Source organism: Leptodactylus fuscus, chromosome 3 (assembly GCF_031893055.1).
Source record: "Leptodactylus fuscus isolate aLepFus1 chromosome 3, aLepFus1.hap2, whole genome shotgun sequence".
NCBI classification, from domain to species: Eukaryota; Metazoa; Chordata; class Amphibia; order Anura; family Leptodactylidae; genus Leptodactylus; species Leptodactylus fuscus.
Window position 1 is genome coordinate 222922647 of NC_134267.1, and position 17531 is coordinate 222940177.

Sequence of the window (17531 nt, forward strand, 5' to 3'; positions counted from 1 at the left end):
AGACCTCCGATAGGGATTTCCTTTTAGAACACTGCAGTCAACCAATTAAACTGATAAGGCCGTGTTCACGGTGCTGCAATGTATTGACCTCAAAGTCAAAGCATTCAGAGAAGACCATATGTCTCTGCTAAAAATACAGAATTTATCTTACATTGAAGTGACAGGGATGTGGTTTGGACAACGTCAGCCTTGTTCTCACAAGGTTCTTCATGTTGAATGTTTTTCTTTGTGTATTTTTTGAACAATCGATCTATTCAGCGATGAGATTTTTCATCAATTTTTGAATCAACGTTTTGAATCTGCTTCTGTATCTTGGAGACAAGGTTGTGGACCTCAGGAGAAACAATATAACTAAAGGCCTATCCAGGATCTAGGATATGCAATTGCTCTCTGACTGGTGGGGTCCAAGTGCCCTGACCCTACTGATTTGGAGACTAAAGGGTCTTTAGCCTTTCTTAAAGGAGATCTTTCACCATCTCCACCTATTGTAGATCTTTACCTCTCTCAATAGGTGCTGCTCCACCGATTCCAGCATACTTGGAATATTTTTCTGTAACCCGGACCGTTTCTGAGCAAACAATACAATTTGTTTTGGTGACTGATATGCTACTTAAAGTTTCTACTGTCAAGTGGGTGGTCTCGTGGTGGAGCGGGTAAAGAGTGACTGACACTATGCAATCAGAGGTCAGAATCACGCCTTCTCGAAAATTTACACCACTGATTTCTCAGGAAGGGTAGGAGCTAGAGAAAAAAAATTCCAACTGTGCTGGAATTCGTCAAGTGATGCCTATGAATGGATGAAAGAGCTAGAGTTGGTCAAGGTTGTGAAAAGTCCTCTTTATCTGCTACCTTCCCTTTAGTTCTTCCATGCATGGCGCTGCTCTTGGCCACTGCCATGCAGGAAACTGTAGTCCAGTTCCATTCAAAGATAACATCACTCTCCTGAAGGGAATCAATTCTTTAAAGAGGTTTTTTTTTTTTTTTTAACAAACAGATCAGAATGGGCTAAAAATTACAATAAGCAATACTCACCTCACCTATCACCTGCTGCTCCACTTATTACCATTGCTGGTCTTTACCTCATAGTCCCTTTCAATACACAGGAACTGCCAAGTAGACTGAGGCAGGTCCCTATTTACTAGAAGAAGCCAGTGAGGGACCTGGGTGATGGAACAGCAGATTTGGGGGATCGGTGAAGTGAAGAACACTGGAAAACCACTCCAATTTGCCCCAATTTACCTGAATGGGTTCCAGATGCACCACTGTCCCAACCACCAAAACACTGAAGTCATTCCCAAAGCCATGTGGTGTAGGAACAAAACCTACAGTTGACTTTCTTTTTTACTTTACAATGGCAGGTGCCCACTTGTAGACTAGGATTAGAGATACATGGCCAGTCGGTACATTTTAGGGACCACATTTGGTCATCACTAAGACAGACTTTAGATGTTCCTGTTATGAGAGTAATAGGTTATGGGTGAGAATGCGAAAAAAACCATTTGTTCGAAGGATTAACAGAACGTGATTATAGAAATAGAATTTAATAAATGAAATTTTTTTGCTCTAGTTAAAAGACCGAAACAACTGCAGACAAAGGGGGATTACTGGCCCAGCCCCTATTTCCACCAAACAGAGTCATTCTGAAAATGAGGTAATAGAAAATCAGATTCTAGACTTTTTTTGTCTTTTATAAAAAGGTATAAAAATCTTGCACCTTGATGTTTCAAAAAAATACCCCTTCATAATATAACTTGCAACTTTGGCCGGAGCAAGCAGCTGATTTTTGCCTACTTTCCCTGTGAAGGTCCAGTCTATGAGACTTATTATCAATAGCTCAAACCGAAGTCACATGATCTGCATTTTCCTGAATTTCGATGCACTCGATCTCCTCTCTCTCCTTCCTTTTGACTCTTTTCTTTTTCTTGTGACGCTTTTTAGAAGGAGGGAAAAAGGTTAAGAAAACAGGCAAAATGACAAAACAGTGCAGTAGCGTGCAACTACCAGTCAGCAGCAAGCATTTGAACAGTGTGGAGGTCAAGTTCGAAGGCACGAACAGAAGGGGTACCAGCCCGATGAGAAACGATACAACATTCTGGATTATAGCTGTGCCATGCTCCTTGAGTGAATCTTGTATGCATAGAGTTCTCGTGTGCTCAGTGGCTAAGACGAATGTGTATAGCAGAGGGGAACAGTGATCTATGGCAAAATTCAAAGAGTACATAAGGCACAAGATGGATACGCAATCCATGTCAACTTTCCATAATGTCATTAGACCCAACACACCCAACTCAATCGAAATGACAGTAATTATTAGCCAAAAGTTCCCCAAAGGGTGAATTACCAAGAAGAAGGTCAAAATCAACACCAGCAAGACACTAAAACCAGAGATCAGAACGGGCATCGTAACCGCCAACCCATAGTGGTCCATAAAAACAAAGGTGGGGTTGAACACAATAAACTTGATGCTTTGTATCAAGGACAGCGGTCTCAACTTTTCGAGCAACTCAACCACTTCTCGTTGCGTGTTTTCGCTCGTCCTGGCCACCAGATACATTCGAGAAGCGATAATATTCAACTCTTCTCCTGACCTGGATATGATGATGTCATTCTTGAAGTGCTGAAATTCCGCTTTCCTCAGAAAACCGCTCTGGAGAACATTGATAAATTCAGATTTGTTGGATGCAGAAATATTCCCAACTTTTAAAAATTGGTAAAATTGTTCAATCCAAGACTCCGTATTGAATCCGTAACTCAAAGTCTTCAAGTCTTCCTGAACTGTTAAATTCCAGTATTCGAGAGGTTCATAAATGTAGAATCCAATCACGGGACTGTAGTTGCTAAAATACTTCTGTTGTATAAATGCATAAGAAACACTTGGAGAGTCACTTGCTAAAAGATTTATAATATTCGACCCACCGGTAATTTGGAGGCAGCCCATGAATGAGAACGATGCATAGATGAGGTAAAGTATGACCACAAAAGGCTTCACGTATGTATTTGTGATCCAGTCATTGTAATGTTCTCGAAGGAAATGCTGAATGAAATGGTTCTCATAAGGGTCTGGTTCGTGGTGAGTTGAATGTTGGTGGCCGTCGCTCATCATGGTTTGAAACCATATCGGTTGTCTATCCAAATATTCCTCGGAAGGAATTTTACAACAAAAAATACTGTGGTAACGATTTTGCTCCAACTGGCCAGCAAAGACTAGACATGAGCCATAGAAGGAGAAGACGTAGAAATAATTTAGGACGATGGTGATGCACATGTTTTGGCAAAATATCTTGACCGCTTCGATATTTGTAAAAGGACTTGCTCCCATTCCGAATGTGATGATGTAGAGGGAGCTGGTCATTGTGTAGGAGACCATGACATCGGAGTAGGCATCGGCCACTCTGTCCTTAAAAGGCAAGGTTTCTCTGGTTCTTCTCCATCCAGAAAGAAGTTCAAAAACTCCTTTTGTCCCATGACCTAAAAAACACAAACACAAAATCACATAACTGTTATTAGGGTCTATGTGGTCAAGCTGGCAATGGAATTCATGGCCCCCTTCTCAAGGATGATAACAGACATTCAAAGGACCTAAAGAGGTTTATTACATCTCATTGATGTCATACGTCTTATCTTGTTGCTGCAATGACTTTAAGGAAATGTACCTATTATTTGAATCAAATTTTTGTTACAAATTTTTAAAAAATTTTTAGTTTGGTGATTTTAATTCTTGTTTTTCTGCCATGATGTATAGTTAAAAATAATTCTGAAATCCTGCAGTTTTTACACTGATCACTGGACCTCACAATACAATGCCTTCCTGTAGAGATCACATTTTAGCCGTCATGTCAGAATCATAACAGGCAAGAACACAATGACAGGAACACCTGGGTCAGAGGCCGTGTTTATGACCAAATGAGCAGTAATCCTGGGTAACTGTCGTCGTCCTAATTAATAAGGCTGAGTGCCAGCAATAAGGAAATGACGCCACTCACAATGTTGGTATTATTTCCTCTTTCAGCCGAGAAGGAGAAACACTGACATAGTTTATTTAAGGCAAGTGGGGTTATACAGCAGCCAACAAAGGAGAACAGATAAGAACAGCGTAAGTTCTGTGTTTGTTCCTGATTGGTGAAATACATCTCAATTACACAAAGAGAGGAAGTTTAAGCAGTTCCATATATCTTTTGGCAGCGAGCCAAGCATTTGCTCTTCTCAAAATGGGGTCTTATCCTGGGTGCAGGCGCCACCTTATCTTATAACATCATACTCCAGCCTCAAACATAAGTAACCACACCTATCATTCTGCTCTTAAGAATAACAATGTTTTTCATACATTACATGATTACAACCTTCACACCTATATATAGAAAACACAGGATCCACCATTCACAATTAGCAAACACTTCCTTTTCTGTAGAGACCACATCTCAGGTATCATCTCATTATCATTGTAGCCAGGATTACAATGATAGGTGACACTTATAAATAGATAGCACAGGATCTATCATTCACAACTGGATGACACTTCCTGTTCAGTAGAGATCACATCTCAGCAGTCATCTCATTATCTTTATAGCTACAATGGCTGGTACTTCCTACATTTAGATAACATAGGATCCAGCCTACAAACTAGGTTGTGCTTCCTGTTGTGTAGAGATTAGGGTTGAGCGATCGTGTTCGGAAAAGATCAGATTCCGATCGGCGTTCGAGAAAATTTCACGATCGCAATTGAAATCTGAACATTACCTTTTTAGGTGGGATTGAGATCAGTACTATTTCCCACAATGCTTTGCTTAGCCTTCACACTGAGTATACGCTCCGCTCATTCTGAGTGGAGTGTATACTCAGTGTGAAGGCTCCGCTCCGCTGGAAGCAGCCGGCACACAGCCTTAACCCCCTGCGCACCGGCTGCCTCCATTCATTCTAATGGGAGACTAAACTAACATCTCTAGTAGCTACTTACCTCCAGAGATGGCTGCTCCGGTGTCCGGTGTTCTCCTTCTTCGCCTCGCTGCCGCTCCACGCTGCTCTTCTCGCTGCCGCCGCCTGCCAGGTTAGTGTTTAAAGAGCTAGGATGGCGGGGCTTGTGGACGTGACGTCTCCCCTCCCAGTACCCGCCCACACTCTCCTAACCCGCCCACACTCTCTTAATCTGGGAGGCAGGGGACAGCGAGGCGAGAAGAGCAGCGTGGAGCAGCAGCGAGGCGAAGAAGAAGGAGAACACCGGGCACCAGAGCAGCCATCTCTGCAGGTAAGTGGACACCAGGAGGGACTAAGTAGACAGAGAATTACAAAAAAAAATCCTCTGGCTACTTAGTAATTCACTACACAGCGTGGATTCTAACAATTAAAACTTTCAGTTGTTAGATTCCATGCTGTATAGTGAATAGGATTGCTTTTAAAATCCAATCTCCGATTAATAAAAAAATCCCATTGACTTGCATATTGGGATCGGAATTGGGATCGAGATCGGGTTCGAATGAAAAATGATCGGAAATCGGATTTTAAAATCGATCCTGAATAGTCAAGATGGGCTCAACCCTAGTAGAGATCACATCTCAGCAGTCATTATTATTACAGGTACAATGACTGGTATTACCTATGTCTGGATAACATAGGATCCAGTCTACACACTAGGTTGTGCTTCCTGTTGTGTAGAGATCACTTCTCAATAATCATCTCATTATCATCACAGACAAGATTACAATGACAGGTAATGCCTATGAATAGGTAACACAGGATCAACCATTCACAATAGGCTGAACCTTCCTATTTTGTAGAGATCACTTTTCAGCAGTCATCTCATTATCTATATATGTAGACAAAATCACAATGACAGCGGCCAGGATTCACGTCTCACAGACCTCTTTACCTACTCCCAAAGATCATACTCATGTCTATAGAAATATTTCTACAGTGAAATGCAGACAAGACCCTTAAGTTATGGATCTTTTTCAAACTGTGGGGTTTAAGTGTCAAGATCCTCTTCAATTTCTCAAAGAGTTAAAGTTTCACTCTAAGTCATACATCAAAGTCTTCAATATCTGAATGAGATTTTACAAAAGTTCACATTATATTTTTGCTTTAATACAATGCGCTACTTCACTACGTTCTACTTCCCGAAAAATCGTTATGTATTGTTACTGAATTACGGGCTCACGACGCGTGAAGGTCAATGCCATATTAAATGTTAATGTCAGGTAACTACTGACTAAGGGCCGTTATATTTTGGTAAAGGTCATAAAGCGAGACGTTCTAGGAGAGTGCTGAAAGTTTAAGGTTGCATCTGCTTGACACAACGAGGCAGTATGCTGATGAGGCCTCCATCTCTAACGCCATCCTTGGTCCGGGAGAAATCAAGTCAAACTCCATAAATAAAGGATGAAGGTGAGATATTGTAATTGGTAAAGCCGCGAGCCGGATCTATGCAAACTCTTGAATATTTTATTCTCAAAGAGATGACAAGGTGTCATTCATTTTCAACACTTCGGTAAAGCAATCCATCAAGTTGATGGAGCATTGAATAAACCAACACAAAGTTTGCATAGTCTAATGAAAAGGAAGTTGACTTTCCTAGGACAGAAAATAAGATCAATTAACACTAGAAACTTTCGAAATATTTTTGTTTATAGATTTATTTTTTTTTAATGACGTTTATCGATATGGGGGGAAGGGTACCTGGACACAACATGGGGCCCAGCTCATCCTTGCGTAGAGTGACACACTGTCTGCTGTGCTGGAAATCCTTTTCTATACTATGTCCTATATAAGGCATGACTAAACTTTTTATTTAACATAAATCCATATTTGTTTAATACACTTTATACAGGAAAAGTTCTTCTTTCTTCACTTATTTGCCCCTTTCTGTCAGTTAGTGGCGTAGTTAGGAATGGTGGGGCCTCGTGGAGAACTTTTCACATGGGCTCTCTCCCCCGATCGACGCCGAAGACCCCGACCAACTGACACCCCCTTGCCCTGCATTCTTGCGTGCTCTATTATGCCCCATAGTGGCCCCTATACACAGTATTATACCCCATAGTGGCCCCTGCACACAGTATTATACCTCATAGTGGCCCCTGCACACAGTATTATCCCCCATAGTGCCCCCTGCACACAGTATTATGCCCCATAGTGGCCCCTGCACACAGTATTATCCCCCATAGTGTCCCCTGCACACAGTATTGAATCCCCCATAGTGTCCCCTGCACACAGTATTATGCCCCATAGTGGCCCCTGCACACAGTATTATCCCCAATAGTGTCCCCTGCACACAGTATTATATCTATAGTGGCCCCTGCACACAGTATTATATCCATAGAGGCCCCTGCATACAGTATTATATCTATAGTGGCCCCTGCACACAGTATTATATCCATAGTGGCCCCTGCGCACAGTATTATCCCCCATAGTGGCCCCTGCACACAGTATTATGCCCCATAGTGGCCCCTGCACACAGTATTATCCCCCATAGTGTCCCCTGCACACAGTATTGAATCCCCCATAGTGTCCCCTGCACACAGTATTATCCCCAATAGTGTCCCCTGCACACAGTATTATATCCATAGTGGCCCCTGCACACAGTATTATATCCATAGTGGCCCCTGCACACAGTATTATCCCCCATAGTGGCCCCTGCACATAGTATTATCCCCAATAGTGTCCCCTGCACACAGTATTATATCCATAGTGGCCCCTGCACACAGTATTATCCCCAATAGTGTCCCCTGCACACAGTATTATATCCATAGTGGCCCCTGCACACAGTATTATCCCCAATAGTGTCCCCTGCACACAGTATTATATCCATAGTGGCCCCTGCACACAGTATTATTCCCCATAGTGACTCCTGCACACAGTATTATGTCCCATAGTGGCCTCTGCACACAGTATTATATCCATAGTGGCCCCTGCACACAGTATTATATTCATAGTGGCCCCTGCACACAGTATTATCCCCCATAGTGGCTCCTGCACACAGTATTATGTCCCATAGTGGCCCCTGCACACAGTATTTTAGCCATAGTGGCCCCTGCACACAGTATTATATCCATAGTGGCTCCTGCACACAGTATTATGTCCCATAGTGTCCCCTGAACACAGTATTATCCCCCATAGTGGCCCCTGCACACAGTATTATTTCCCCATAGTGGCCCCTGCACACAGTATTATATCCATAGTGGCCCCTGCACACAGTATTATCCCCAATAGTGACCCCTGCACACAGTATTATGCCCCATAGTGGCCCCTGCACACAGTATTATCTCCAATAGTGACCCCTGCACACAGTATTATATAAATAGTGGCCCCTGCACACAGTATTATCCCCCATAGTGGCTCCTGCACACAGTATTATCCCCCATAGTGGCTCCTGCACACAGTATTATGCCCCATAGTGGCTCCTGCACACAGTATTATGCCCCATAGGGGCTCCTGCACACAGTATTATCCCCCATAGTGGCTCCTGCACACAGTATTATCCCCCATAGTGGCCCCTGCACACAGTATTATTCCCCATAGTGGCTCCTGCACACAGTATTATCCCCCATAGTGGCTCCTGCACACAGTATTATCCCCCATAGTGGCCCCTCCACACAGTATTATCCCCCATAGTGGCCCCTGCACACAGTATTATTCCCCATAGTGGCTCCTGCACACAGTATTATCCCCCATAGTGGCTCCTGCACACAGTATTATCCCCCAAAGTGGCTCCTGCACACAGTATTATCCCCCATAGTGGCTCCTGCACACAGTATTATGCCCCATAGTGGCTCCTGCACACAGTATTATGCCCCATAGGGGCTCCTGCACACAGTATTATCCCCCATAGTGGCTCCTGCACACAGTATTATCCCCCATAGTGGCCCCTGCACACAGTATTATTCCCCATAGTGGCTCCTGCACACAGTATTATCCCCCATAGTGGCCCCTGCACACAGTATTATGCCCCATAGTGGCTCCTGCACACAGTATTATCCCCCATAGTGGCTCCTGCACACAGTATTATCCCCCATAGTGGCTCCTGCACACAGTATTATCCCCCATAGTGGCCCCTGCACACAGTATTATCCCCCATTGTAAACACCCATGAACAATTATTATACTCTGGGATCTTTTATAATAATCAGAGACCCAGGAGGAATGCAATCTTAAAAAAACTACTACTTACCTATCCCTGGCTCCATTGCACTCCCCTTTGATGTCAGCCATCTCCAATAACGTCTGGGACCTCACTTGACCCAGGCCTGCATCACAACGCATAAGGACACAGGACCAGCCTTTTGATGTCAGAGACATCACTCAAGTAGGCCTGAAGCCTGCCTGGAGTCAGGAGAGGTAAGTAACACTGTTTTTTATGTTCCCTCATCTCCCCTGGGCCTACGATCATTATACTTGGGGGATGGAAAAGACCCCAGAGTATAATAATAGTGTTTGTGGGGCCTGTGGCCTTACTTACAGATCCCGGCTCCTGCTCACTGCGGCCTCCACAGAAGGAGAAGCGCAGGCAGCCGTGGGCAGGAACCAGAACTGATATATGGCTGTCATCTGCATTACTGATTTATGAAAAAATAAATACAATTTTACATAATAAAGTGTCAGTAAACTTTTATATTTTTTTTTCATAAATCAATAGGGCAGGTGATGGGAACAAAGTTTGCAATATACCTCACTAAAGAAATGTGCCTGTGTCTTTTACTCTTATCCCTGTCTCTACTTCTTATCTGAGTGATTTCAGTTCATACTCTGTACACAGGAAGATTCATTTACAATGAAGTCTATGGAGAGGGAAAGGGGAGGAGAAGAAGAAAGGCTGTCTATATTATTACATAGACAAAAGTAACTAATGATATCCCAGCTGTCTAGTGAAAAAAAAACTCTCTCTATAGTGCAGATGTCTCCCTGCTCTGAGGTTCTTGCCTCTTCCTCCTCCCCTCTCCATAGACAGAAGAGTGGCAGAAGGAGGCAACAATGTAAAGAAAAAGTCACCTTCCTTAATATGACAGGTTTCCATTAATTATACCAGAATGTGAGCCATTTTGACAGTTCTCTATTTTTGTGTCATGGTGGTTCCAAGCAGCTGTAGCACGGTGGCTCAATGGTTAGCACTACAGTTATGGCCAAAAGTTTTGAGAATGACACAAATATTATATTTTCACATGATCTGCTCCCTCTGGTTTTTTTGTGTGTTTGTCAGATGTTTTTATCACATACAGAAATATAATTGCAATCATATTATGAGTAACAAAAGCTTATATTGACAGTTAGAATGAGTTAATGCAGCAAGTCAATATTTGCAGTGTTGACCCTTCAGGACCTCTGCAAGTCTCCCTGGCATGCTCTCAATCAACTTCTGGGCCAAATCCTGACTGATAGCCGTCCATTCTTGCACAATCAATGCTTGCATTTTGTCAGAATTTGTAGGTTTTTGTTTGTCCACCCGTCTCTTGATGATTGACCACAATTTCTCAATGGGATTAAGATCTGGGGAGTTTCCAGGCCATGGACCCAAAATCTCTATGTTTTGTTCCCTGAGCCATTTAGTTATCACCTTTGCTTTATGGCAAGGTGCTCCATCATGCTGGAAAAGGCATTGTTGATGGCCAAACTGCTCTTGGACGGTTGGGAGAAGTTGATCTTGGAGGACATTCTGGTATCATTCTTTATTCATGGCTGTGCTTTTAGGCAAGACTGTGAGCTGATTCCCTTGGCTGAGAAGCAACCCCACACATGAATGGTTTCAGGATGCTTTACAGTTGGCATGAGACAAGACTGGTGGTAGCGCTCACCTCGTCTTCTCCGGATAAGCTGTTTTCCAGATGTCCCAAACAATCGAAAAGGGGATTCATCAGAGAAAATGACTTTACCCCAGTCCTCAGCAGTCCACTCCCTGTACCTTTTGCAGAATATCAGTCTGTCCCTGATGTTTTTTCTGGAGAAAAGTGGCTTCTTTGCTGCCCTCCTTGAGACCAGGCCTTGCTCCAAGAGTCTCTGCCTCACAGTGCGTGCAGATGCACTCACACCTGCCTGCTGCCATTCCTGAGCAAGCTCTGCACTGCTGGTAGCCCGATCCCACAGCTGAAACACTTTTAAGAGACGGTCCTGGCGCTTGCTGGTCTTTCTTGGGTGCCCTGGAGCCTTTTTGCCAACAATGGAACCTCTCTCCTTGAAGTTTTTGATGATGCGATAGACTGTTGACTGAGGTGCAATCTTTCTAGCTGCGATACTCTTCCCTGTTAGGCCATTTTTGTGCAGTGCAATGATGACTGCACGTGTTTCTTTAGAGATAACCATTGTTAACAGAAGAGAAACAATGATGGCAAGCACCAGCCTCCTTTTAAAGTGTCCAGTGGTGTCATTCTTAATTAATCATGACAGATTGATCTCCAGCCCTGTCCTCATCAACACCCACACCTGTGTTAATGGAGTAATCACTGAAACAATGTTAGCTGGTTCTTTTAAGGCAATGGCTGCAATGATGTTGAAATGTGTTTGGGGGGATAAAGTTCATTTTCTAGGCAAATATTGACTTTGCAAGTAATTGCAGTTAAGCTGATCACTCTTTATAACATTCTGGAGTATATGCAAATTGCCATTAGAAAAACTGAAGCAGTAGACTTTGTAAAAATTTATATTTGTATCATTCTCAAAACTTTTGGCCATGACTGTACAGCCTTGCAGTGCTGGTGTCCTGGGTTCAAATCCTGCCAGGGGCAACATCTGCAAGGAGTTTGTATGTTCTCCCCGAGTTTGCATGGGTTTCCTCTGGGTACTCCAGTTTCCTCCCACACATCAAAGACATACTGATGGGTATTGTAGATTGTGAGCCCTATACGGGACAGTGACTGCCAATGTCTGTAAAGTGCTGCGGAATATGATGGCGCTATATAAGTAAGTGTAATAAATAAGAGGTCACCTCTCTACGATGTCCTAACACGTACTGTGAGCAATGCTGTCTACAAGAAGAAACCTCTTCATTGGAAACCAAAAAAAATCAATAGGGAATTGCCATATAACTGGACGACACTAGACTTAGAATGACACGGCCTAGGAGACATCCATGTCGATGGCGTTTAACCCTCTGTGCGCTTCTCCACAAAATATCTGGTAAATTGTGTCCTTCATCTATTTGCTGGATAGAGACCCTAGGCCCGCCTCATTTTCACTTCTTTGCCGCTTTCCACTTCGATTACTACCTTGAAAATTGACTTAATACCTCAGAGGAAAATGAAGTCTGTTTATAGAAAAGTATGCCAAGAATTGTAATGAGTAAATGGATGATCGCGAAGAGACATACAAATCCACTTTCACTTCTTAATTGGCTAAATTAATAAAGGAATTCTATACACAGGAGATCGAGATGGAAAGTATACACCTAGGATTATATATCCCTGATGCTGCATCACCTCCATATTGGTTAGGAGGTGTAAATTTCAACTTAAAGGGAACTTGTGACATTGAAAATTCAATCCGATCTGTAGGCGGCATGGTATAGAGCAGGAGGAGCTGAGCAGATCGATATATAGTTTTATAGGGACAAGTTCAGTATAACTTGGATTATATTCAGTTATATCTCTTCTCTTTCTATGCGTAAAACAGCCATCTAGTTATGGGGCGGAGCTATCAGTGATTGACAGCTCTCTCTATCTATAGCTCCTCCCCATAACTAAATGGCTGCTTCTAATTACAGAAAAGGTAGAGATATAACTGAATATAATACAAAGTATATTTAATATTTTCCTACAAAACTATATATCAATCTGCTCAGCTGCACCTGCTCTATAACATGCTGCCTGTGGGTTGGACTACATTTTCATAACAATATTATCCCTTTAAGGGGTTTTTCCATAACCGTATCCATACATATTTTCTCAATGAGGGTTTGACTCTTGATAGTCCCATCGATTAGCTGAATCAAGGAGCCACAGGTACATTGTGGTCATGAATTAGTTATATGAAGCCAGTAAGTGGTCAAAAATAGTATAATACAGGGATAAGTGACTGACCAGGCATTATGCACAACCGGTCAGTTTGCTGCAGTCTGTGTAGGGAAGTGCAGCAACCGCAAGACCATACCTATACTCTTACAAGCATATCTCAAGACGCATAGACTGATACGTAGCAGCTAGTGCAACCCAAAAACAATGAAGCGCGTTGCAAGAAGATAGAACTCCATGGGTGAGCCTATTGTGAGTAGATGAGGAGCAACAAAATTTTGATGCGAATACTTAGGGCAGCACCTGTATCCTGAAGCCCCAAAGCAGCTGCATGGTCTTCCTCCACTGGAGATACACCAGTAGCCAAAAACTTAGGGCTCCTAACAATTTTACAAAAGGTTATACCCAAGCAGAGATGGCTGAACACTAATATTCCCAAGGTCCATCCGCCTTTTTCATTTTGCACCAAACTTGTTTATTTGCCTAAGGCCTGGTTCACATTTGTATTTGGTATTCCGTTCGAGGAGTCCTCTTTGGGACCCCCAGAACAGAATACCGAACGCATTAAAAAGCGGTTAGCTAAGAAACCACATGGACCCCATAGACTATAATGGGGTCCGTGTGTTTTCCGCGCGGTGTTCGCACGAATCATGCAGAGAGAAAAGTGCTGCTTGAAGTATTTTTCTTTCCAAATGATTCATGCGGACACTGTGCGGAAAACACACAGACCCCATTACAGTCTATGGGGTCTATAATGCATTTGGCATTCCATTCAAGGGGTTCCCAAACGGAATACCGAACGCAGATGTGAATTGGGCCTAAGAGTAAAATAATCAGAGGCCCAGGGAAGGTGGAGAACAATAATAAACACTGAAACTCACCTCCCCTAACCTCTCTTGGCTCCCTTAAGTGCCCTTTGGTATACTTATGACCTCCTGGGTGATATCATGGTCCCGTGGCACTAGTGGGACCTATAATTGGGTCACAGCAGCCAAGTAGGGCATGCTAATGTTATGAGTCTTTAACGAAAGTATCATGATATTGGCATGTCTCATGTGAACACTGAGGCCCAATCACAAGCCTCAGCAGTCCCCCGGGGGCCCGTGATATCACTCAGGGGGATTGTGAGGAGCTGAAGGATGAGGAAAGGTGAGTATTGTTTGTTATGTTTCTGCACCTCCCCTGGGCCTCTACTTATTATATTCTCAAGAGACCCCAAACTATAAGAGTGATTCATGGGTAGTAAACCCCAAAAGTTTTGGTTAAGTCAGACCTGATATTTTTGGAAATTTTGTAATGTATCCAGCTGGTTATAAACTTATTCCCTCATCTCTACACCCTAGCACTCGAACCGGTAGACACATGGCAGGTATTAGAGGTAAAGTTTTTTTTGGTTTTTTTTAGTAAATGCCCACTAAGCATGCTCCGCCATACCTGTGTCCATCCAGATTTGTCTATGTCAAACTACAAATACTCCAGGGGTGAACGGCAAAAACCGAAGCGGCTGATGAAACTGATTACATCTTTACATTACTCAGATGTTTCCTGTGTGAAATGAATAATTTATCGGGGCCGGTTAATAAGCTTCTCACTTAATTAAATATGTTCTGCTATAGATTCCTCTGGAATGCTGCTGATAGTAATTCATCCGCCATACAAGCCTCCAGCCGCACACGCTGAAATATTAACCCAATTATTTCATTATTACATTAGCATTTATTTTTGGCCTGGAAAATTAATCTCTCCCTAGTGGCGCTCCTAAAAATTGTCTCTTGAGATTTGGGGCAGTTAAAGGTCTACAAAACTTGATAGAGTGTTTTGCAAAATTTTTAGGATAATATTTCCACCGTATACAAAGCTCACGTTGTGCGAACAGTAACAGGGCCAATGGAGATTTATCAAAGTTAGTGCAACTAACTTTTGGTGCAATGGACCATGGCAAGCTAATGAAGTCCAGTTCTTAAGTTTCAGATGCCCTTTGGGAAATTAAACAGATTTGTGGATATGGACAAGACCGGATTGGCCCACTAGAGTACCAGATTATTGTCTGATAGGCCCATGGACAAAAAAAAATGACAATGTTCAGAGGGCCAGCAGAAGACAATCCCATTTGGAGATGACTTTGGAGTCAATTTCTTGCCACTGGAGTCAATTTTTAGATGTTATGGTCCAAATATAACCCATCAGATGTTATTGCTGATATGCACTGTACTGTAGATATATGGGACGGAAACATATTGCCCAGGTACCAACACTGGATGTGTCCACCATATTTACTTGTGATTGTTTTGGTAAATCTGCCCCAAATTCACAAAATCAAGATAACAGATGGCATTCTCTACAGACCTATCCTACATTTTGTTAACTAGTCAAATTGAAAGACTGCATGACTTTGTGTTCTAGGGTACTGACCTGACCGATCAAAGGGTAGTACACGACTTCTAAAACATGGCTGCTCACATTGGTTGGTCACATGGCAATCCCACATCACTGTCCCATTAAAGACAGAGATGATGTCACTTACTGAAAAGAGGAAAGTAGCCATATTTTTGAAGTCCTGTACAACCCCTTTAAGGGCATGTTCACATCTACATCCTTGTCTTCAGTCTTCTCGTCCATTGCATGACCAGAAGAAAGAAATATGGCCCAGACAACAATGGATGGTGAATGACTCCAACGACTGTAATAGGGTCCATCGGTTGTCCAATGTGTTTGCCCTGACATTGCTGGATGACAAAGTTGGGTTTACAAGAAATTTTTGTCGGGCATTTGTGATGGACTCTGCAATGGTCGGACTCCTGAAATACATGTTAACGTATTTTAATACAGATCATCTCCTAACCCCTCTAACCAAATCCTAAACTTGTTAAATCTTGACTCACTACTCTTTTTAGGGTATGTTCACATGGTGGAAAATGGATTCCGTGTGAGACATATCGCATGGCTAGCCACGATGGAATGCATCGGCATCCTGTTGCGGCATTCCGCTCCGGATTAGGCCCGAATGAATGGGCCTAATTGGGAGGGAGTCTTGTGCCGCGGAATTCGTGGCAAGATAGGGCATCTTGCTTCCTTTTTCCACTACTAGCTAGCAGAAAAAAGAAGAGAGCGGATCCCATTGAACCTAATGTAACTAACACCCCATTACAATCATCTTCCACATAATAATCATTCATGATCTGTCCTCGAGGTTTTATATAGGAAGGCAAATGCCCAGATGTCTCCACCATCCAGGGGTCTTAACCTCCCAGTTACCTTTAGCACTTCTCATATACTTGGAGTGTCTGCGTTATAGCCCACGGCTGCCTAACTATTCTGTATGCTTCAAAGCTCAAATCTCCCAGGATTCCTTGCTGGCTCAGTCTGCACAGAACTTTCTCTGGTGATTTGCATTCAGCTTAGACTTTACTGCAGGGACAAAACAGTAATTAAACAAAATATTGCCTTCTCGTCTTGTTGATTGCAGCTGCCCACATTGTATGTCCGTGGCTCTGAACCAATCTCTGGGGACCTAACCTAATTCTGAATTTTACTACATCGGCATTTGATTTATTTTATGTACCCCTTCTAAAAATATGTTCACATGGTGGAAAATGAAGTGGAATTCAGGATCAGTACAGGATAAGTAACATAATGTATGTACACAGTGACTGTACCAGCAGAATAGTGAGCACAGCTCTGGAGTATAATACAGGATATAACTCAGGATCAGTACAGGATAAGTAATGTAATGTATGTACACAGTGACTGTACCAGCAGAATAGTGAGCGCAGCTCTGGAGTATAATACCGGATATAACTCAGGATCAGTACAGGATAAGTAATGTAATGTATGTACACAGTGACTGTACCAGCAGAATAGTGAGTGCAGCTCTGGAGTATAATACCGGATATAACTCAGGATCAGTACAGGATAAGTAATAACTGTACACAGTGACTGTACCAGCAGAATAGTGAGCACAGCTCTGGAGTATAATACAGGATATAACTCAGGATCAGTACAGGATACGTAATGTATGTACACAGTGACTGTACCAGCAGAATAGTGAGCGCAGCTCTGGAGTATAATACAGGATGTAACTCAGGATCAGTACAGGATAAGTAATGTAATGTATATACACAGTGACTGTACCAGCAGAATAGTGAGCGCAGCTCTGGAGTATAATACAGGATATAACTCAGGATCAGTACAGGATAAGTAATGTAATGTATGTACACAGTGACTGTACCAGCAGAATAGTGAGCGCAGCTCTGGAGTATAATACCGGATATAACTCAGGATCAGTACAGGATAAGTAATGTAATGTATATACACAGTGAATGTACCAGCAGAATAGTGAGCACAGCTCTGGAGTATAATACAGGATGTAACTCAGGATCAGTACAGGATAAGTAATGTAATGTATGTACACAGTGACTGCACCAGCAGAATAGTGAGTGCAGCTCTGGAGTATAATACAGGATGTAACTCAGGATCAGTACAGGATAAGTAATGTAATGTATATACACAGTGACTGTACCAGCAGAATAGTGAGCGCAGCTCTGGAGTATAATACAGGATGTAACTCAGGATCAGTACAGGATAAGTAATGTAATGTATGTACACAGT

The 17531-nt window shown here is 42.7% G+C and overlaps 1 protein-coding gene across 1 annotated transcript in view; it reads right to left on the reverse strand.

Annotated features, from left to right (window-relative positions):
- Positions 1–1793: 1793 nt before the first annotated feature.
- The window catches only part of PTCHD4 (patched domain containing 4), a 115081-nt gene continuing 99343 nt past the window's right edge, over positions 1794–17531 (reverse strand). The window contains 1 exon segment of the mRNA XM_075269207.1: positions 1794–3468. Coding sequence (XP_075125308.1) covers positions 1835–3468 — 1634 coding nt within the window. The 3' untranslated portion in view covers positions 1794–1834.